At 45.8% G+C, this 22,439-nt stretch overlaps 2 protein-coding genes across 5 annotated transcripts; one reads left to right on the top strand and one right to left on the bottom strand.

Moving 5' to 3' along the window:
* The first annotated feature begins 1,928 nt into the window (after positions 1-1,928).
* On the top strand, positions 1,929-9,651 carry CLDN16 (claudin 16). Of its 3 annotated transcripts, none has more exons than XM_023933051.2 (6): positions 1,929-2,178; positions 6,728-6,830; positions 7,066-7,230; positions 8,275-8,466; positions 8,795-8,941; positions 9,199-9,651. In XM_023933051.2, exons 1-5 carry the CDS (start codon positions 2,065-2,067, stop codon positions 8,932-8,934), a joined length of 714 nt encoding a protein of 237 aa, XP_023788819.1. In that variant the 5' UTR covers positions 1,929-2,064; the 3' UTR covers positions 8,935-8,941; positions 9,199-9,651. The 3 variants fall into 3 exon arrangements, with proteins under 3 accessions (XP_023788819.1, XP_023788818.1, XP_023788817.1); XM_023933050.2 differs by having other exon boundaries at positions 9,020-9,651; XM_023933049.2 differs by having other exon boundaries at positions 8,795-9,651.
* Positions 9,652-14,892: 5,241 nt separating this feature from the next.
* On the bottom strand, positions 14,893-21,078 carry TMEM207 (transmembrane protein 207). Of its 2 annotated transcripts, none has more exons than XM_023933052.2 (5): positions 20,864-21,078; positions 18,998-19,035; positions 18,508-18,552; positions 17,922-18,061; positions 14,893-16,988 (listed from the first exon to the last, which is right to left on the bottom strand). In XM_023933052.2, exons 1-5 carry the CDS (start codon positions 20,957-20,959, stop codon positions 16,840-16,842), a joined length of 468 nt encoding a protein of 155 aa, XP_023788820.2. In that variant the 5' UTR covers positions 20,960-21,078; the 3' UTR covers positions 14,893-16,839. The 2 variants fall into 2 exon arrangements, with proteins under 2 accessions (XP_023788820.2, XP_023788821.2); XM_023933053.2 differs by having other exon boundaries at positions 18,517-18,552.
* Positions 21,079-22,439: the final 1,361 nt, after the last annotated feature.

Genomic DNA, 22,439 nt, shown 5'->3' with positions numbered 1-22,439 from the left:
AACTGACTAGGATGCCTTTTAAAAATGGGTGCAGACAGGGGTTAATGAACACAGTATAAGACAAGTACAGGAAGATGATGTGTATTTTCAGTACCTGTCTCACACAAATGCAATCTATATATATTTATGTGCTAATGGAAGTCATTATCCTTTATGGGCCCTATGTGCCACTGCCATGTCCCCATGGGTCAGAACTGTTGAAAACACAAAGCTACCCTTGTCACAGAAAGCCATGAAGTGAAAATCATTTGATATATTCAGACATTTAGGTACCAGAAAACTCAGCAGAAAGCATCATATCCACATAACCACATCAAGACCTGTATGTGGGAAAGATGAAAGAAGAAAATAACTTGTCAGGTTCAACAAATGGAATTAGGAAACAGAAAGCAGAAAGCTAAAGCAGCAGAGCCTCCTGCATACCCTGGCTTTATGACCTGGGACTTTTGTTCTCCGCTTAAGGCTCCCAAAGCATGTGCTGAGGATCTATTCCAAAGAGCGACCTCTGAGGAGCGGAGTGAGCCTGGCATGGAGGGTAAAAGTTGTGATCTCTGTCAGCAAAGCCGCCTCACGAGGTTATGATTGGAATTATAGGGGTTATCCATTGTAGGAACAAACTCCTCTTTGCTGTGGCATTCGAGGGGAATCCCTGGGAAGAGGGAGCTGTGAGCGGCTCTGTAAAGGAGCCGCCTGGCTCCATCTGGAGGTGACAGCTGAGATGACAGACACCGCCAGCCTGGGCAAGCGGCTGGAAGCAAAGCTGAACGCAGAGCAAGAGTCTGCTCCTCTGCTCTGTGTGAATATTTGCCTATTCAAAGGCGGGTCTTCAGCCTGGTCCTGCTTCCTTTTATATTCAAAAATAAAAATCATTGAGGATGCGATGGTTTCTGTACATCTGTACCTTTTGGGTGGGAGGAATTTCTAGTTCCACTCCCCTTTGGTTTTCCTGAAAGGTGTTCTGGAGCCCTGATGTCTTTTCCAGCACTGCAGGAGAGAAGACATTGAGAAGCCTCTTACAGAGGCTCCAGCCTTCTGCCCCTGGCAGCCTGTGTAACCCCTGGTCATCTGCAGAGTGCTGCAGGAAAACACGAGTTTGCAATCAGAGTAAGCAAACAGGGAAATTCCAACCAACTGAAATCCTCCAGACTGAGACTAGTCCGAAAACTTCAAGATTTCCACATGGGAGTTGTACTCATGCCATGAACAAACTGAGGCCCAGGGCATGAGAGGTATTGAGGTTTGACTTAAACTCAGGATGTAAAGTTCTGTATCTGGGATGGGGTGGATATTGGCTCTGAAGGCCCATGACTGCTACCTTTTCCTTTTCCTTTTCCTTTTCCTTTTCCTTTTCCTTTTCCTTTTCCTTTTCCTTTTCCTTTTCCTTTTCCTTTTCCTTTTCCTTTTCCTTTTCCTTTTCCTTTTCCTTTTCCTTTTCCTTTGCCTTTGTCTTTGCCTTTTCCGTTTCCTCCCTGGTGACATTTCTGCATTGAACGAGTTCATCACTGCATCAGAGACCAAGAGGGCAACAACCAAGGAGCGTGGGATCTATACCAAGACATTTCATATTTGCTCCCTGCTAAGGCATAAACCATTGAACAGGAATAAATGTGTGTGTGCACATGAGAGCTCCTCTCTGTGACCCTCAGCAGTGCTCAAAACTTCTGCCCCAGAGAACAAGTTTTGAGCCTTTTTCTAATCCCAATTTTGGCACAACCTGCCACGATCCCTGCCTCCCCTGGCAGTCCAGGGCTGCAGTTTCCTGCGTGTCACTGCTGCACAGCCCCGTTTCTCTTCAGTCAGGCATGACAAGAGCTGTAGCGGTGCAGGGCGGATTGGCTGCAGCAGCTCCCGTGGGCACTCTCACCCTCCTCCTGACCCCTGGCAGGTGAGCACCGCTCCTGCAGCCATCACTACCTGATGCCATCTGCACAAGTGAGGAGGTCCTGCTCTTCGTGGTCACTGCAGGAAGGTGCTGATCATCTGGGACACTGAAACTCTGTCTCTACCCCAGCTTTAGCAACAGGGCTGGGCACTGCTGTTCACACTCCCCTGCATGTGCTGAGCATGAAGTTTTTCTTCCAATATGTGGGCTGCTTTTTTGCTTTTTTCTCTGTTGGGCTTTTGATAATATCTACCTGGACAGACTGCTGGATGGTGAATGCTGATGACTCCCTGGAGGTAAGGGATAGCCTGATCACCAAAATCAATGTGTCTTAGAGAGAGTTTGCTCCTGGTATCATTGCTCCACTCCACTCTCATGTTCTTTCTCCCTGTTGTGCTGGATGACAGTGGATGAGTATGAAAATAATTACTGTGGCAAGAGCAGGAGAAAAGTGGTACTTTGTGTAATTCTCTTTGCCAGACTTTTTTATCCAGGCTGTGCTCTTACTTAATAAGTCCAGGAAAGATCTACAGGCTCTAGATTTAGATGTGCATGAACTTGAGAGAAATTATCCTGTACCTCCAGCCTGCAGGGATATTTTGGAGATGTTTCTAGCTCTGTGATTCGGACTTCTTGGTGGAGTACAACTGTGTTCTTCAAGTCTTTTTCTGAACAGCCATTGAGCTACAGGCCTACCAGAAATTTAAGGGGAGCATGGGGACTCAATATCTCCTGGAACTCATGTGGACAGTAGCACTCTCATATTAGAGAAAGGTATTGGTAAAAGTTAATTGCAAACAAGGAAGCAGATTGCTGCTTACAGGCAGGGTGTACCCCAAAGACTCCAGGCCCCAAATCATCACTGTTTCTTCAGCATTCAATACTGTAAATTTGTAGTTTTCTTCCCAACACGGCCATTCATTTCTGTACATTTAATCTGCAGGTCCATAGTGTAGGAGCTGGTCTCTGGCAAATTGGGTTGTTTAGGCAGTGAAGGTGAAACACCTTCCAGGACAAAAAGTTTGGCTGAATGTATCAGGAGGACAAGTTCTATCTGCTATCCAGCATATGAAACCTCGAGCTCCTCTGCCCTCAGTGATTGCAATGCAGAATTTAGCTGCAGCACATGAAGGGGTGAATTATCCAAAGAAAGAAGGACAAAACTAATTACAAGAAAAACTATTTTTTTCCTTTACTACAAGAAATCCTGACAATCTGACTGTCGGAAACCTTGAGAGGTGGATGTAAGTGCTGAGGTGATGATCCAATACAGTGCAGTTCTGAAGGTCAGTGTGTCTGCCCAGTGAGCCTCTTTAAAAATAGAGTGCATCCAGTGATGCTGGATGGGTTCTTTCATTTTAAGAAGTACTCAGATGAAGTTATCAATGTACTCAGAAGAGGCAAGAGAATCCAGCTGGGAGGAAAACCAGATGAGAGAAGCCCAGCTCTTGAGCAAAGTGAGTCCAGTAAAGGTCGGTTGCCCTGAGGCTGTGTAACCTTGTCTTCCTGGCACAAAGGCACCTGGATGGGCTGTCCGAAGTGCTCCATTAACACCCAGTTTGGTTACTAGCAACCACTATTCTCACATTCCGGCTCTGAGTGTGAATACTAAATAATGAAGCAAAACGCCCCCAGCCTTAATACCTGACCACTGATCTCCTTAATGACCCTAATGACTCACTGCCTCTCTATACAGGGGAATGTCCACTGCCAGAAAGGCATAGAGTCCTCAGTGACTCCTGTTTTCAGCTGGAAAAAGGGTAAATTAGGCAACTTTGACTCCAGGAGAAGGGAACTCCATCCTTCAGCAGCTGCTGGCTCCTGGCTGGTTGCTTGCCTTTGACCCTGGTCCCCAGCAGCTGGGGAGGATGAAGCCCTCAGTGTGGTCCCACTGGAGAGGAACATCCCAAGAAGAAGAGGCCAGGGATTGCCAGCGAGGCTGCAGGGGCCCTGACTCAGCTTCCACAGCCCCTCACCTCCCTTCAGAAACAACAGGTTACAGCTATCCAGAATGTTGTTTAAGTTGGTGACTCCCTGCGAAGCATCAAGACAGGGCTGGGTCAATTTTTGCGGTAGTTTGTAGTGGAAAAAGCCCATAATGTGCTTTTCAACGAGTGCTGTATTGTGTAGACAGTCCCTCCCTGTTGCGGGTGGATTATAAATACCACCACTACTGTTAAACGCTGCCTGTTTTACTCTCAAACTGGGCTTGTAATCATTGTCTGCTGGCACCTTCTCAGAGTGCGGTGAAACACTGTGACTAACATCTCTTACGTGTTTGTCTTCTCCGCTTTCCCCAGAAGTGTGTGTGCTTGTTCTGTAATTTTCCTTTTTTTTTTTTTTTTTCTGTATGAGAATTATTTTAATATTAATTATACATTATGGATAGGATATAATTATATGTATTACAGTCATTATGCAGTTCATGTTTTACATGCATACTTGTGTTAGGGAAAGCAGGTCGTGGCAACGTGTTTCGTAATCGGAGCAGGGGATGAGGAGCTGTGATGTTTGGATGCTCAGGGAGTCCTCGTTTGGGGCCAGGGAAGCTGGAGCAGATCTGCTATGGGGGGAGAGAGGTGATGGGGAATTTGTGCTACCAACACGGTAGCACATCCCAGCCATGGGATGGGGAAATCCATGTCCCCGCAGGATGCTCCATGCCCCGACCCCTGTGCCCTTTACAGCAGCGAGTTCCTGTGTGCCTGAAGGTCTGTGCTGCCAGCACAAGGGAAGGTGCCCAAGGGTGGATGGGGAGCAGATTAACTCTGGGGAGCAGATTATATTGGGGAGCAGATTAAGAAAGCCAGAAGGATCAGCAGTGCACAAAGCAGAGGGGAGCAAGTGCTGGCCCTCAGCAGCAGGAACCAGAATAGCTCAGCAGCGGCTCAGGGCAGCCACAGGTCCCCAGAGTGACACCCATCCCTCCTGCAGCAGGCAATAGGACATTTGTCCCTGGCTGCACACAGGCTGTGTGGAGATGGGCTGGCTCCTGCTTTGCCCCTGCTGGCTCTAGCAGGAGTAGAGACAACTGAAATATCTAAAGAAACGAAAAACCTTAACAAAATTTTTGATAGTCTGGGAAGGGGGTTATTTCACAAGCTAGACCATAACTGTTGTGCTTAAGACCTCTGTTTTGCTTGGAGGGTGACAAAGCCTGGAATCCTGTTAGTCTCTTTATAAATAATGTAGATGTAGGTGCTGCTTGTAGGGTTTAAAAAACAGTAATAATATCAGCAAGTGAGGAAGTAAGTGACATTATTAGCTGAATATAGAGTAGTATAAATAAGCCTATGGTGGTTTGGAAAGAAAGAAAAATTATATAAATGCAAGTGGAACAAAATGTAATTTAATAAAAATATGCTAATTTCAAGCACAGCCTGAACAATGGTGAGTTAAGACAGGAAAGGATCGGCAACTGCATTAAGAGGGCCATGGTAAAAATACATTGAATGAAAATATGGCAAATTGTTTTACAAGACTATGCTCTCTTGAAAAGCACAGAATCAATGAAATTGTTTTTTTCCATCGCTGCTTCTCATTTTTCATCATATTTTTCATTAAATATGCCCTGAAATTCTCAGAAATGTTAAGCACTTTTCATCTTCATGAAACGAAACATGTAGATTATTTTTGTTCAAATGTAAATAGTATCTCTTCTGCCGGTCTGAAGCAGAGAGCCATTTACCCTCACCTTTGATCCAGAGAGCAGTATCACAGAGGAGGTGCACAGCTTGGCTCAGACATTGTGATGTGGAGAAAATATTGAGGTTGGCTACAGACTTCAGTACATCCTGAATAAGACTTTATTATGTGTCTGAGATATATTATTATCTGCTTTGTGATTTACACAGCGTAAGAAAAATGAATTTATTGCATCATCCAAGCAAGCCTGGTCCCCTTCCCCTGCGTGAAACTCATTTGCTGGAAGAGTTTCTCTTTCCATTAACTGCAGCGGCTGTCGCTGGCAGCAGTGGGCGGGCTGGAGTCCAAAGCTGCACCGACATTAACTCTGCTTCTTGTATGAGCAATTCCAGGAATATTTTAGAGGTGCTTGTTGCCATATTTGCATTGGTAATGAAAACGCCTCCCATATGAAAGTGATTTATGGAAGGCTGGGCTGGGAATGGTATCTACGGCTTGAGGAGAGCAGAGACCATTAACCACGATGCTACTGCATCGTCTGCCCCAGTCTGGATGTCTCAGTGATGACTGTGGCTTGGCCACACGTGGTCCCATGGCTGGCAGCACACCGGGAGCCCCAGGGCCAGGATCAGCACCGGCTGCCTCTCATTTTCCAGCCAGTGTTTACAGCTGAGTCATTTGGGGGCTGCCCTCGCCAGGTGTCTGCACAGGGGCTCACATCCAGACTCCTCTGCACTCCTCTCCTGCTCTCTGAGCTGCTGCTCCTCCGTCACGAGGATGGTGTAAGGAAGGGGAGCACACACAGCAAAGTCTCAGGCTGTCTGGTCCATGGCCCTGCCCAGCTCAGCCTGAACAAGTGTTTGGCAATGAGAGAGCAAACCTACACTTATATCCTTCTGGTCAGCCACCCCCCAGCTCCTTCCAGAAATTTCCTTCAAAATTTTTATCCTCACAAGTAGGCAAGGTTTTTTTTTCCTAATGCTTAGTCCAAATTCTTTTGCTGTAATGTAAAAACATTATTAGGGACACAGAAAATACTGTCCTTTTCATCCATCCTTCTGCTTTGTCTCTTCAAGCTAAACATTCTGGTTTACCATCATTGTAACTGGACCAGGATTTCTGTTGAAGAGCTAAGATGACCACCTGCTGTGTTGGTGGATATTTTAACCTATGGTCTTTTTTTGTCTTCTCAATCCACAGGTGAGTACAAAATGCCGTGGCCTGTGGTGGGAATGTGTCACAAACGTTTTTGATGGCATCCAAACTTGTGATGAGTACGACTCCATCTACGCCGAGCATTCTGGTACGTAAGAGTCAGAGATGTTTCTACGAGTGGTGGGGACACTTGAGTGTAGACAAAGAGTATCTCTTCTACTCAGATAATCAGAGGCATGTTTCTTTTCTCAGTCAGGTGTTACTCCCAGGGGAAGCTGGAAAAAGGAAACACCAGAAAAAAAATGCTCTTACGGGATCTGACCCCATTACCTGCCCACATTGCCATTCCTTGTGCACTAGAATGATTTGCTTTTGTCCTGCAGTGAAGCTGGTGCTGACCCGAGCCATGATGATAACAGCAGACATCCTGTCAGGATTTGGATTTCTCTTCCTGGTCTTGGGACTGGACTGTGTGAAATTCCTTCCCGATGAGCCGCTCATCAAGCTGCGCATCTGCCTGGCGTCTGGGGTTATGTTGCTCCTTGCAGGTATTTCCCCACTGCATTCCCATTCTGTAGGACACCCTTTGGCAAAGTGGGGAAGCTTTAAAAGCTTTCTTTTATTTTGGTTGGTGATTTTCTGCAGGAGGAAGGATCTTTATTTGATTTATTTGTGTAATGCAGCCTCTTCTGCCTCGAACAGCACTCAGTTAAGTTTATCTGCTTTCAGGTCAGTTTGACCAGGTGACTTGGCTTTGAGTTGACTGACTGCCATTTATTGCTGTTTCACTGTGGAGCAGTCAAGGCTGTGGATATGGCAAAGACACCTTGCTGCAGTTCTCTAGACCAGTTGCTGAAGGACTAGAAAGTCCTGGCATCCTGGTTTGGATCCAGGCTCTGCCACAGATTGTGTGACCTTGGGCAAGTTACTTAGCCCAAAATCTCTGCAGTGGATCTCTAATAAAAGGATAATAACACGTCTGTCCCTTCTAGGTGATAAATACCCAAGTAGCTGAGGTGCTTTGCTGTTACAGCCAGTGGGAGAATTTTAAATACAAAAATAAATAGCCAACTAGGTATCAAATAATATCATTTGACTTAATGCAAATATCAAAGAGCTATCTCTTCTTCAGTCTAAACAGATTTAATAACTCACCCCAGCCACTGGGGGCATGTGTAAAACATGTGAAGAGGCTCTTTTAAACATCTTCCATTCACTTCTCAAAGTTTGTCTGAAAAACATCATCAAAGTTCTGAAAATCAAAACAGCTCAGAAAATTAAATTCTGGAGACAGCTTTACAAGCAGCTGAGAGGGGAGGAGCTTTCTGCCTTTTGCTGCAGAAACCTGAATGCTGCCAGTGTGCTGGAGGTGTGTGTGAGTGCCAAGCCGTGAGGAGCAGCCTCTGCCTGGCAGCACAGGATATCAGCAGGGGCCAGGATGAATCCACCAAAGGCTGAGCATGGATGGACAGGGGTCAAAACCTGCCATCCCAGGAAGGTCTTCCCACCCTGAAATCAGACCCAGCAGACAGCAGCTATAGTTTTAGATTTGATCCCTCATGGTTGTGTGGGACCTCTCTCCTGCCCTGCAGGTCTCCCTGGCATCACAGGCTCCGTGTGGTACGCCGTGGATGTCTACGTGGAGCGCTCCTCTCTGCTCCTCCACAACGTGTTCCTGGGCATTCAGTACAAGTTTGGTTGGTCCTGCTGGCTCGGCATGGCAGGGTCACTTGGCTGCTTCTTGTCTGGGTCCCTGCTGACCTGCTGCATGTATCTCTTCAGAGGTGAGGAGGCACAGCTGAAGCACAGCTCAGGGGTAGAGCCACTGCTCAGGGTGTGCTACAGGTGCACAGGGTGGGGAAAGGCCTTTGGCATGGTTGCTCATCTCCAGTGGTGTTATTTTCACCTGTAAATGGGAATAGTCTTAGGCAGCTCTAGAAAGCACATCGAGGTCTTCATGCAGGAGCTGAGGTGTCATGTAACACATGACATAAAGTGTGTTGTTACTACGTCGCATCTTGGAGTGCTGCTTTCCCTGAATAACGAAACTTTGCAGCTGAAAGTCACCAAACACTCATTAGCAGTTCCTATTTCTCTCCCTGTGCCTCACAGAGACCAGTTCTGGAAGACTTCATTCTGCCTACTCCTTGAGGAAAGGCTATTCCTCAGCTGCGACCGTCGTAACAAACGCGCATTTTCCATCCTCGCCAACAGCCACCTCCAAAATGTACGCAGTGGACACAAGGGTGTGAGGAGGAGGTAGGTGCTCCAAAAAGAGCTCTGCTTTTATGTGTAGTGGATTGCACAGAGACTCAAGCTCTTGTGGTTGTGATACAGATGCAGTTGAATTTGAAGGATCTGCTGTATGCCACATTTGCATTATGAGAGCTTCAAAATACCTTTCATTCAAGAAAGTAAACTCAGAAGATCCTGCTTTCTGGAATTCTCTTGTCTTGAGTGATGATGGGCCGCTTGCATAAGCACAGACTGAAATAACCAACATAAACTCTTTTCAGCATTTGTCTCAACACTGTTGTAGAAGTGAGATAAATCAGCCATTTGTGAATCAGACTGCAGTGTTCTGCATGAAGATCCCCAAACTGCAAGATGGATCTGTTCCATGTCTGGCAATGTGTCAACAGTGCACAGAGGAGAAAATCCTGTCAAAGGGAGAGACTGACTGTCTGACCAACATCTGGACCCCGTGCACTCAGTATGGGGGTCTGCCCCTCTTACAGGCAGCTGGGGAGCTTTTCAGGAGATAAGAGCTGTGTTAAATGTCTGACCCTTTCTTTGGTCCATGACCCTCCGCACTGAGAAAAGATTGTAAATACAGGTGCATTCTTCCCTGAAAAATACAGTCCTTCTCAGTCAGTGTTAAAAGGCACACTACAAATGCTCTAAACTTGCTGAAATCTGTAAATCTGTAAATCTGTAAATCTTCATTCTGCTTAATAAAAACATTGCTTGGACAAAGTGAGTGAAGATCCAAAATCTGAACTTGTGCATTACAATATACCTACATTAGCTAGAAACTAGGATAAGTGATACTAAAATCTATTGTCCCTTTCCATCAAAAAGTATTTAAACCTAGTTCAGGACTGCTGCCCCTGCTGCAATCCAGGCTGGATGAGGTTGGAGCATCAGCCAGGTCTTCACTAGGGTAGGAGAGGAAAAACCCTGTTTGGCTTAGTATGTTCCCTAAGGATGGCTGTGAGCATTCTTTCATGCCTTTAATAGAGGGAGAAGCTGGGACAGAGTTTTCTTAGGGTTGGTAGGAACTGTCCAAATTCAGTCCTTTCTGACCATGGGCATCACACCATATCATGGACACTGAGGGTTGAGAAAAGTCTCCCAGCACAGAGATTTATCTGCTTAGGGGCAGTAGAGAAACAAAGGTGGAGCCTCAGCTGGGTGTGCCCAGCTGTGGGTGCTGAAGCACTACCAGAGGTAGGCTTTCTCCACGGGCTCCATGGGGAGGCTGCATTTCCTTCTCCCAGACAGTGTGAAGTGAAACCTTATGTTCTGTGGGCCAGAGGCAGATGGGCTGGCTGAGGATGGAGTGAGCTGTATCCCAAGCAGCGCTTCTGATAACTCCTGTGATGGAAAATGAAGGGCTGAGTCCTCTGATGGGTTATCCTGGAAGCAGCACCTTGTACTGCAGCACAGAACTGACCAGCAAGGCCAAAACATAACCCAGCCCTGACCTGGCTCCAAGTCAAGAAGCACCTGGGGCCAGGAACAAACAGAAAACAGCAGGTCTGTATGGCTCTGCTGCAGGCCCAGACACCTCCACAGGGCTCAGAGCACAGCACAACCATCTCAGCAAGAGCCCTGGTGGCAGCTCTGCTCTCCCTGGGCAAGGGAGGCTCATGCCTGCAGAGTTCGTGCTGCTTGGGCTGGCAGACGTTTATGTCAGCCAAACTGAGAGCAGGTTACTGCCAACAGATGAGCTATATCAAACAGATGTAAACACAGTAGGAGAGGTGATGGAGGCTTTTTTACAAGGTCCTGAGAGACAACGAGTACAAGAGTTATGAGTGATGTGATGAATTCATGGATTATACCAGGAATGCACAAAGAGATCTGGAGGTGACAGGAATTTCTGTCTGGTGTTGCAGGAACTGCATTCAGAGAGAGTTCGGTGGTTGATGTTCTTTTTTTAAACTTTTTTACAGCCACATCAGAAATGTGTTTTCTGTGGGTCTTTGGGGGAGGGGAGCTGACACTGCTGATACTCTCTGCCAGGGCAGGGAAACTCCGGGAACATTTTTGGATCTGCTTCCTGGGCTGTGTCCCTGCTCCCCTGCTCCTTCAGAGACACACAGGGAAGGAGATGGAGGGTGAACACAGCCCAGAGGCAGAGCTGTGTTCAGTGACTGCTCCACTGCCCACATCCCCACTCTGCCCAGAGAGGCAAATGCTGCCTGAGCCTCCCCGAGGGAGGAGAGATGCTGCAGGCAGCCTCAGCCTGGCTCACCCAGCTCAGAGATGCTCCTGGGGAGGAGGTTCCCAGCAAAGACATCATCAACTCTGAATCAAAAACTCCCCAGCCTGTGCAGCCAGCACATTATGCCACCCCACAAACACTCAGGGATGCCTGCCAGCCTCTTGATGCTGTTTTCTATAACTTTTTCTGAGCACAAAGGTTATTTCTTGCCAGGAAGATTTATTTCTTGTTTAGCAGAGAAGAAATGCAGGTATAATTACAAATCTCAGACCACTGATTTCTCCTGTTCAGTGCTTGACCCTGGGCCTTTGTTGTAATGGTCTTCAGCTCCTTTTAAGGTGGTGGGAGCTGTTTTGTGATTTGCAACACGTGGGTCACACCAAGCAGTGCCTCAGTGGGCACTGAATGTCTATGCCCTGATGAGGGGTGAATATTAAGGATTAGTTTCTTTATTCCCTCCAGCCCTGTGCTCCTCCTTGGGGTACAAAAATAGAGCACACACATACCCCAAATACCACCTTAACTCTTCCTCCTCAAATACACTTCACATGCAAAGAATTTATGTACAGATATTCTTTGCACATCAGGAAGAATATTCCATCAACACTTGTGAGCCTCTCTTCTTCAGTATCTGTATAGAGTAAGAGTTAATTTCTTAATCATACTTCTATTCTAGCCAAACTCTATGGTAGGTTTTGAGGATCTATCTCCTGCACAAGTGGATCAGGAAAAGATCACAGCAACTCTTAGTTTTGATAGGCTAATGTTTTGTAACCAGTGCATTGTTTCATTATTCAAATTCTGCTGACAGTCTATCTGATGTTTTGATCAACTGTTAATATTTAATTGTTAATCCCTGTTAGATTTAATACTGACACTGGTTTCGTGACTGCAGGATGCACTCCTCATTAGCTCATTATCAGGTAACAATGCAGATCTGTTCTAGTTTAATTTTATATTTGTTAGCAAGAAACCTTCCAGAAAGTAAACAGAACTTATTTTTTTCTTTCAAAATCACAACCAGTCCCTAAGGCTAAAGATGTATCAGGTGAGCTCAGTTATTAAAGTATTTCCTTAATACATACCTGCATTCCATTCAGCAGCAGCTCACTAGGAATGACAATAGACTGATTTTTCCCTCCTGATGGCCATTGATGGTCATGAAGGCTTTTTGCTCAACTGCAATTACCAGCTGAGCTGAGGCCCAACATTTAATCCATCAATTCCAACAGGTTTTTAGGTTTCTCCATATTTTTACTAGCTTACAAGGGGTGTTTTTCTATGTTTGGCCACCTCAGCCTTCATTTCCCGGGGCATAGGGAGAGTCAGGGATTTAGCTGAGAGCATTACCTTTCCTCCCTGTGTGCCTGCCCCAGGGTGCTTCCTTGAACTGGGGCTCCCCATTGTCCTCTCCCCTGACAGCTCTGTGCACTCTGCCGGGGATCCAGCTGTGTGCAGGTTATGGAAAGCAGTAAAGTGTTCAGGTAAGATCTTTGCTAAGTTGATTCCACACCTTACAGATAGCTATTGATTTCCCATTTTGATACAGGCAAGTGAGAGAGAGAAAAAAATGACATCTGCAATGGCTGTCCTTTTCTGCCTGCAGCATCTCTCCCTGCCTCCATCAGCCTCACTCATGAGGGTTTTTAACATCTCCAGCTGTAATTAGTGTTAACTCTTACTGTGACCTTGTGAACTAGGCTATCTCCTACTGCAGCCGCACCAGTTTCCCAAAATACGGATTTCCTGCTTTTTCACTGACATTGCCGTGCGATTTTGGTGCGAATTCAGTAGAATTGGTACAATTATTTCCAGTAGACAGGAGCAGCAGTGCAGAACTGTGTTTTTCTTACACATTGTAACATCAGTGGGATATAATAAACACAATTGCCTTTGAGTGCTGCAGCTCTCTAACCCACAGCCAGGTTTTGTTCAGAAGGTGTTTTGCCAAGTGACCTGCTTTGACTCCTGTGAGGGGAATCACTGCTCTCCTGCAAGGACACACAAAAGGCAGCAGCACAAATAGGACCAGCCCTTGGGCATGGGGGAGTGATTTTGGAGGCTGCCTAGACCTTTTCTGGTAGCTACAAAGCTCAGACCCCAGTGTACACCTGCAGCAATGCATCTTCAGCAGCTGAAGACTTTGTCCCAGCTTAGACACATCTACTTAGAGTCATTTCATAAACTTTCCAAGAGAAAAAAGTAAAATTCCACCAAGAATGCAAGGTTTTCTCTCTCAGCTGGGGCTGGACTCCCACAGCTTGCTCTTCTGCATCTGTTAAATATTGTGGCCAAGTGATTAATGACTGAAATACTCTGTCCAACCGCCGTTACGGCAGTGAGAACTATTTTCTCCCTGTAGCTCCTGGGTTCCTGCTGTAAAATGCCTTTGAGCGAGGAAAAGAGCCAGAATTGTGCCATCTAGTGACCCAAAGAGAGCGGGCATCTGTCCCCAGCCCCGTCTGCACAGAAGTCTTCAGCCCATAGTGCAGAATTTTGGATGACAATTTAAGACAAATAATTAATGAGCATATAAATTATTTTCCCATCTTTCTTGTCCAAGCCTCCTGGCATTCCAAACTGATGCCCTGTTATGGCTCAGCTACCTCTGGTTTTGTTCTGTTGAACTTTATGACTTTATTATTCAGCTCTTAATCTGCAGAGGTGAAAGTCCAGCCACGTTCCCTTTGTCTTTGGTTCCAGATGGTCACCAAGCAATTGGCTCCTCTGCACTGCTCCCATTTCCCCCCACAGGTCTTGCTGATGACAAGTTTCCACAAACACATCTGCCTTCTAGTGTTTTCTGCCTTTCTCTAGAGCTGTTTGCCATTTCTTCTCAAAGTCAGCAGGAAGTGTAAGTCAGAGGACAAGTGGCAGCCAGAGAGTCATAGCAGGACAAGTGCTTTTCCAAGGTGAATCCTATTCCTAAGGTGAAGAATTATAAGGAAACGGTTCCTCTTTCCTTGCAATTCTGGAAACATCAGCCAAACTGCATTAACTGCCCTCATTAAGAGCTGAGTTCTTATAAAAATATCAATTATCCAGCAAAATCTCTGCTTGTGTAAGAATGGGAACACAGACCTTGAGAAACCTTGTCCATCCTGCTGGAGAACACAGGAGTGAGGTGGCAAACTGGGAGAAGCAGCTTCCTTAGGGAATAATAGGTCGGTGGGGTCACCCAAAATGCTTTTGTAGAAGGAAGAAATCCACTCTCTTATCCATCTCAGTGATCAGGAACGGGCCCTGAGCCCCTTCTCAGGGTACTTCCCTTCCCTACCCCAAGCCAGCAACAATATTAGTTTATGTCCTCCCTGCAGCAGCCCTACCCAAGCTCTTTTTTGCAGATACCTCCTGACTTTCAGCAGTTTTTGGAAGCTCCTTTGGCTCCTGTCATGTTGCACAGGTACGGCAGCACACAGGTTCTCACAGATGGAGCCTGATTTCGTGACAGCCACTAGCTTTACTCTGAGCCACTTGCTGCAGTTCTGATGGAATAATTTGATTCCTTTTGTGCATAATTAAAGCACCTCAAACATGAAACTGAACGCACTCGAATGCACACAAGTAGCAGGGGAACAAAGCCTTCCCTCGCGTGTTCCTGTGTGCTGAAAGTCTTGCTTGCCCTCTGTTGGGTGGCTGGGGAAGGATTTACCACCTCGGGAACCCTTGAGAGAGAGGGCAGAGGGATTGGAGGCATCGGAACCTGAGCAATCCTTGCTTGTTAGCCTCTCCAGCCATCTGATTAGAAGGTGACATTCAGTGAAATTAAAGGCAGCGATTTATTTAGAGCCGAGCCATTAATAAGCAGGAGGCAGTAATGTTTTATGCAGCACATAATGCAGACAACCTGTGGAGTTCTGTGCCATGAAGGGGTCACTGAAGCAAACAGTGTGGAGGTGGGAATCAAGTGACAGCTGATTTAATGCCCACTAACAGGCTATGCAAGCTGCAGCGACAAACATAATCAAATCTCATGCTTCAGGGCATAAATTGAAGGGGTTGAGTGGTGGAAGCAGTTATGTACATGAAAGATCTGATCCTGAGAGGTGCTGATTACCTGCAATTCTTACTAAGTTCAGCCAGCAAAAGGACACTCAGAAGTTGCTTGATTTCTCCCCTGGCTGAGTCCGTACTTGCAAATTTTTCTTATTAATAAATCCAGTAATATTTTAGCCTGCTGGCACAAACATTCATTTGGCTACAAGTAACATTTATTTCCTTTCACACAAGAGTCAAACATTAAAGCTGTTTCTAAAATAAGATTTTAGGGAGATAATTTGCAGTGGTGCTGGCAAATATTTTTTTCTCAAAATATGTTTAAATTCTTCTACATCTAGAAAATGTACTTACATAGAATCATTATGAGAATATGATAAACTTTAGTGCATTTATCTTCCCAGTTTCCTTCCTGGGCACGAGAGCTAGTGCTATCCTCACTCTACAGGTGCTCCATGAGGCAGGCTCTGGGCTTCTATTAATCTTTGGGATTCTAATCCAAAATTCCAAAATTCCAAAATTCTGCCCGAATTTGGCTCATGGCTCCCTGGGAGTACAGAGCATGGGACCAGGGGTGACATCTCTGCAGCAAGAGAGGTCTGACTGCACCCCCAGCCCTTGCCACTGAGAGAGCAGAGACAGAGAGGTCAGGCAGGCTGAAATCAGCCTTCAGGGACCTGCCCACCACAAACAAAGGGGAATATTTGCTTTCATCTGGATCCAGCTACAGGGGAAATCCAGCATCTTTCTTCAGTAATTTGAGAACTAGTTAGGCTAATACCTCCTCCAAGGAATGAATTTGGTTGAGCTGATCCTGCTTGGAAGCAAGGCAGTCTGGATGGCTTCTTAAAGTATTTCTCCATACTGTCTGCAGTGATCACCTCAAAGAAAATGGCATTCTTTAGCCTAATAGATTTCTGTAGCTTAGTACTAAGTACCTAAGCCCCTAATTCATGTCTGTGGGGAACTTCCATGTAGGTCCTGGGCCATTCAAAGCCTTCTGGTCGGCAATGCTAGGGTTAGAGTACTGAGGACAGTCACCGTGAAATTAAGAACAACTCAAATGAGCAAACTCACTTTTTTTTTTTAGTGCTCTGTAACCAGCTCCTGCCACTGCTACTCCTCCATAATCCCTGTCTCCTGTTTTCTCTTCCCTGGCCATAAATTTGCTGCCTTTTGCACTAGACAAATCTGATATGCTGTGCTAAATATTTTAAATGTGGCAAACGATCCTTCATCACAGAGTGGCATGATTGCATTGCAATGTATTAGAACAACATGACTTTGCCAGAGGGTGTTTCTTGGCACAGTGCCGAGTGAAGGAGGCAGCCCAAGCTTGAGAAGTAACTATCAAGTCATTTATCAACATTTGGTCCTAAAATACATGGGGTTGCACCAGCTCAAGCAGCCTTAGAGAGATAAATCTAGAGGCTGAGCCAGAAACCCCAAATACAGACAGGTCTTTGAGGAAGCTTCCTGAAATCCAGAGATATTAAAATGTCAAGCTGAACTCCTGTGACAGATTCAACACATACTTTTGGCATTTATTCTGTTGCATTTAGTCTTGTCTTTCAGGTTCAGATGAAATATGTGCTGCTTTTCAGTCTCTCGGCCAACCTGTGGAAAGGGCTGATTTGATCTCACACTCCTTTAGCATGATGGAAGATCTCTGATAGACCAAGCAGGATCAATGAAAGCCAACATGTGGTGTCTAGAGCTTGTTTTCCTTCACAACATCCTCGTAGGACGGAGGCAATTCAGTTCCCGCAAGGCTGAAGCATGGGGCAGGAGAAGAGGAAATCTCTGCAGTCATGCAGGGGCTCAGGGATCCGGAGAATGGGCATGGAGCTGCTTCAGTAGCTGGGGAAAAAGCAAAGTCACAACTGTACAGCAGACAGGCGTGAAGAGCAAGTGTGGGAGTGAGAAGGGTGAGCCCAGGAGGAGCTGCCAAACCACTTGGAAACAAGAAAGGCATGGATGTCATTTTTGAAGTATGGCATCACAAAGTCTTTCACCACAAACTCCAGATACAAGAAGTTGGGACAGAGGAATTTGGGTGGGTTTGGGGTGGGTCCTCCCTGTGGAGACACTGTCTATGACCACCCAGAAAGCAGGTAATATGTCCTCTGGGAAGGGCTTAGCCTAATGACAGGATTAGCTTTATTTTTCTTGGAGGGATGTTGTTTGGCTCAGCCTGCTGATGCTGCTGGCCATACTCCAGGTCAGTTTTGGATGCTACACAGTCATCACAGTCCAGTCCCCAAATCCTGGGTGCTCCTGGGGGAATATTGAGCGTGGCTGCCACGATGAACAGCACCCACCAGACCCCAAGGTGTGTTAGCCAGTCAGGCCGTCTACTGGGGTGGCTTGAGTTAGACCAACACAGTTTTGCCTGAGTGAGAAATGAAGGACATGTACTGGAAAGGGCTGCCTGACCCCAGAGCCTGTGGCTGCATGTATTAGGCTGGCGAGTGGCCTGACACTGAGGAGAAAATCCCTCACACCTCCAGTGTTTGCCTGGCCAAGCCTCTCTAGGCACCTTTGGGACACATGGACAACAGGGACAGCACCAAGGCATGGCTCAGGGAAAAGCAGATGTGGCTTCAGCCCCCAGTCCATGGTCTGGACATGTCCCCAAGAGGCCAGAGCTGGACACCCCACTGCTCACCAGCAGTACAGCCCCTGCCTGCATCCCAGCACCCACTCAAGCCCGGCTGCTTTTCCCTGGGTTATGGATGGACCCCAGTAAGGCCACCAGGGTCAGCAGGACCTTGCAGCAGGGGCAGGACTAACCACAAAAGGCATCCGAGCTGCTGAGGGCAAAGACAGCCACGGTGCGCCGGGGGAGGCAGCTCCGCCGCTTCAGCCAGCACTGCAGGCAGCAGCAGATCCCGCAGGACAGGAGCACGGCCAGGAAAAACAACAGCAGGAACCTAAGGCAGAGGCAGCAGGGGAGGAACAGAGCCGTCACCATCTGCGGGCAGCACCGACAGATGGCTGCACGTCCGCAAATTAACATATCCATTAACATCTTTTGCGAACAGCCCTTAAATGCTGCGGTTTCCCCACCAGCACACTGGACATGATCAAGGTCCCCAGAAACCAATGGCTCACTCCTGAGTGCTCAGCAGCCAGTGCTGGCTGGAAATTCAAACATTTCTCCCTGAAATCATCCATCGTTTTTTCCCAGCTCAGTTGTCAGCGTACAGTGAGGAGGATATGGATAAATGATTTCCATTAGTTTGTAAAGACAGAACACAGGGACAGCCCAGGAGCAATGCTCTCTAGCTATCAGTCTCTCTTAATGCCTTTCTCTCCATATATCCATCAAAGAATATTATTTGCCAGTTTTTCCCCTTCAAGCAGATCTGAAACTTACCACACATACCAGATGCTAAAGTTTTCATCGCTCTGTCCAATGCACCTAAAAAGGGAAGAATTAAAAGGACTTTCAGTCCAGTGTGAGGAGGCTGTTGTACCCACCCCAGCACATCTACCAACACAAAGACAAGCACCACCAGCAAGCAGAAGATTGAGAAGTCTACTTCCATGAAGGGAGCCCATTAAAAATTAAATTAGAAGTTTCTCTGTGTGGATGGGAGCAATGCAGATGATGCCAGAAGCAGAGTGCCACTTGTTTGCCTTTCAACACTGGCACTTGCCACCAGCATTTTTGCTGAGAACCCAAAGGGTTGCCAGCCTCCATTTCCTCTTTTGAAAAAAAACCCCAACCCTGAATGGCCTTTTCCTGGAAAAGGAAAATTCCTCTCTCATTCCTCTGCTGTGCTGGTGTGCCAGGCAGGAGCACAGCAGCCCTGAAAGAGCCTGGGGAGGGGGCAGCCGCGGGGGGAGAATGAAGCCACACTCACCTCTCGCCAAGCTCACAGTCTGACACAGAGTCTGCTGACTGAAAACACACATGTAAATCACAGAGGGAAGGTATGTTTTGTTTTTTACAATTTACCAGTATAATTACTGCTCTTAGAGTGGGGAGTTGGAGAGGAAGAGCCATATGAGTGCTGGTCCTGCAGGGTTGAACCCAGATCTCTCCTTAGGGATCTGCCTCTGTGGGTCTCTGCTTTGAATCCAGCCAAGAGAACCTCACCAAGAGCTCAAAATATTCAATAGCTTGCAGATGAAAGCTAGGCCAAGGAGAAAGCATTCCTTTTGATGTGAAAAAGGGAAAGACAAGAGCAGGGAAACACCAGTTGGAGCCTGGGACCTGCTCACTGCACTGGGCTTTGCTATTCAGAAATACCTGCTGAAAATGCCCCGTTATCAAATTCTTGTTCTGTGGCTCATTTTTTGGGGCAGCTAATTGTGAATACAGCAGAAAATTGGAGCTGTTTTGACCAGAAGTGTGCTCTACCCTGCATTTTCCTGTTTTCAGTAGTGGTGCATCATTCCCAGAGTCAGGTTTCAGGTATTGCAAATATGTGAACCTGAAACTTGTTTTTCAGGTATATTTTCTACTCTCAGCTCAAGCCAGTTTATTTTTGTAAGCCTTGTAGATATTAGCCTCAGTTTCATACTATCTGTGCAAAAAGTAACCAGAGCAGTTCATCAGTATAATTGAATCCAATTCAATAGATTTTTTTGGCTGACTCGTGTTAGGTGTGTTATTACACTTGCCCAATGTTGCTACAAAAAATTCAGATCAGGTATAGAATTGTGATAACACTGGAAAACAGAATGAACAAGATAGAGGAATTTAGATTTATTTCTTGCAAAAAACTATTAGAATGTAATTTGTAAGTAATTACTTTGGATTTCCCTCTGCATATATCCAAAACACTTAGAGATTTTTGACTTTGAGTCAAACTGGAAGGCTCTGTTCTGAATTAGAAATTTGTATCAAATATGCATAACTGAAAGACCTCATTTTAAATATCTAATTAATAAGTTCTTCTTGTTATGCTAAGCTCAAGCCACTGTAAACAGAAAGAAATGCCCCCCATAATCTCTATATTGTGTCTGATCCTGTGCACACACTGCCTTTCAATCTCTAGCTTCATCAGAGGTCCTTGGGTATAGTAAGTCTTTCATATAAAGCATTATCTGAAATTTCACAAGTGGCTGAAACCCAAATGAGGAATAGAGAAAAAGACAGAAGCTTCAACTCTTCCAGACACATCCTTTTAAAACTGAGCTAATTTGCCATGTCACACATGCGCCCTGGTGCAGGATATTTTAATTATTTTGGGGTTTTTTGCACTTCAACTGATTATTAAATAACAGGTCAAAAGCAGATAGCTGATTGCTGTGATTACATGTATCCTGAGTATTCTTCATGGCTGAATGACGGTCTCTGGACTCTCTTTTATCAAACTTCAAACCAGCCCAGCAGAGCCACCTTAGCGTAGTTAAACTGCAGCAAAGTGCATCTGCTCCAAGGCAGGAATCTGTCAGAGCAGCCAAACACCCACCCACGCTGCTGAAGCCCCAAACTCTTCCATTTCAATAGCCACAGACAGAATAAAGGACAAAAGTTTTCTCTTCATTAATTGGAATTTTTGTGAGCATTAAATCTCCCCCAAATTCATTAGGTCCTGAAAAAAGTCCTTCACATAATAATAATAATAATAATAATAATAATAATAATAATAACAACAACAACAACAATAATAATAATAATAATAATAATAATAAGCTGATGACTAAATTCTATAAAAGTTGGAATCTTCCCCTCATAAAATCCCTAAAATCAGCCTGGTCCCAGTGAAGGGTTTGGTTACCTGGAAGAAGGTTAAAGACAGAACTCCAGTTCCTGCTGTGATCCATGAAGTTAAACACAAAGCTCCAGGTCTCCACATTATTAATGTGAGAAACATTGGAAGAGCTTTGTTTGCAGCAGTGTTTTACCCTCTGTAATTTGGTGCTTTTAAAACTCCTCTGCACATTGTGCCTGCAGCCAGAGAACACGTTACCCAATGGCTTCCTGCGCCTCAGAAATTACCGCTAGCCAGGGAGCAAATTTGGGTTTGCAGGGACACAAACAGGTGACAGAAGTTAAAGGAACACTGGTTTAAGGTCAGCACCTTGCAGTTGTTTCTGTATTTTCATAGCTGCTCACAAATTCCTGCTGCTGAGGCTTAGTTCCACATTAACCCACGGCTGCATTTTACAGGACCTGCTACAAATAAAGAGTCACTGGTGTCTGTGCAGTGGGCCACACTTCCATGGCATGCTGCCTTCAGATGGAATACTGGCCTTACAGAAAAAGCAGAGGTAGCTCTAACCATGTCCTGTGCACTGTGCCTACCACCTTGAACCTGCACCAAGGATGGAAGAAGCCCTTCCCAGCCCGAGACAACCACCACCAGCACCAGCGCTGCTGTAATGCAGCTGTCAGGGTTTGCCAGGAAAATGCACCTGAAAAAAACCCCAATGCTTTTTACAAGGGACACATTTTACTGCACATTCAATTCCTATAGAGCCAGCCAGGAGATGTGGTTAAACAGGGGTAGAAGATGGTTTGCAACGTAGCTCTGATCCCCTCGGAAGGGACAATCCCAGTTTGTTCAGCAGTCAGTAATAGGTTGTCACTGGAGTTTACAGCCCGTGGCTGAAATGCACCATTAACTGTGGTTCTTCCAGATTTTAACACAGAGGGTGTTGCCATGAATATGTTTAGAGTTAAGCATTATGCTGGGATGCCATTACTTCTGTAATGATTGACAAAGCCGAGTTGCTCTTGAGATGTACCTCTGTGGCTTTGCTTCAGCTGAAAGGTCAAGAAGTCTAACCAGCTGTGATATACAAACACAGGTTTGTTATTTAATGTTCAAGTTTTGCATAAACCCAGGCCAAGCCCTGGTGTTCTCTAATATTTACTTTCAGCTCAGCACTAATGAAAGACGAGCCCCTGAAATGATGCCCACTGAGAAACATCTCTCATGATGGTGCTAAGTGCATGTGCTACACAATATAAATGGTTTGAACATGCTGTCCTGCTTCAGACCAATTCTTTCCATTGTTGCTCAACAGTAAATTGCTAAACCAATTTCTTAGCTGTTTTCTTAAAGAAAAGGCTCCTGCAGTATAAAAATGTGCACAGCCTTGCTGGGAACTGTGTGACTCTTACAATTTCAGGCTTCAATGAGGTCATCCATCATTGAATTAATTTCAGTTTTCTTCCTCTCACAATTACTTCCCTCATGTCAGCACCCAGGGTACTTTCAATTTAGAGCCACCGAATGGATCAGCCCCGGTATTTCAGGGGGCAGGTACCTCAATGAGCTCCTGGTACTGAAAAATAACATGTGGCATGTGTTCTGGATCTATTTCCAGAAGAAAGGATTGAATTCTATC

The sequence above is a fragment of the Cyanistes caeruleus genome, chromosome 10 (genome assembly GCF_971803275.1).
Source record: "Cyanistes caeruleus chromosome 10, bCyaCae1.hap1.1, whole genome shotgun sequence".
Lineage (NCBI taxonomy): Eukaryota > Metazoa > Chordata > Aves > Passeriformes > Paridae > Cyanistes > Cyanistes caeruleus.
Note: the sequence above shows the minus strand (reverse complement) of the source record. Positions and strands in the feature narration are given on the sequence as shown.

What these genes read in the sequence shown, in the direction of transcription:
- TMEM207 (XM_023933052.2), bottom strand. Translation starts at nt 20,959, where the DNA reads ATGTTTCTCACATTAATAATGTGGAGACCTGGAGCTTTGTGTTTAACT. An exon ending in TTTAGCATCTGGTATGTGTG is followed by an intron (nt 18,062 to 18,507) that starts GTAAGTTTCAGA and finishes CCTCTGCCTTAG; the next exon opens with GTTCCTGCTGTTGTTTTTCC. An exon ending in CAGCTCGGATGCCTTTTGTG is followed by an intron (nt 16,989 to 17,921) that starts GTTAGTCCTGCC and finishes CTTTTTCCCCAG; the next exon opens with CTACTGAAGCAGCTCCATGC.
- CLDN16 (XM_023933051.2), top strand. Translation starts at nt 2,065, where the DNA reads ATGAAGTTTTTCTTCCAATATGTGGGCTGCTTTTTTGCTTTTTTCTCT. An exon ending in CATCTACGCCGAGCATTCTG is followed by an intron (nt 6,831 to 7,065) that starts GTACGTAAGAGT and finishes TTTGTCCTGCAG; the next exon opens with TGAAGCTGGTGCTGACCCGA. An exon ending in GGTTATGTTGCTCCTTGCAG is followed by an intron (nt 7,231 to 8,274) that starts GTATTTCCCCAC and finishes CCTGCCCTGCAG; the next exon opens with GTCTCCCTGGCATCACAGGC.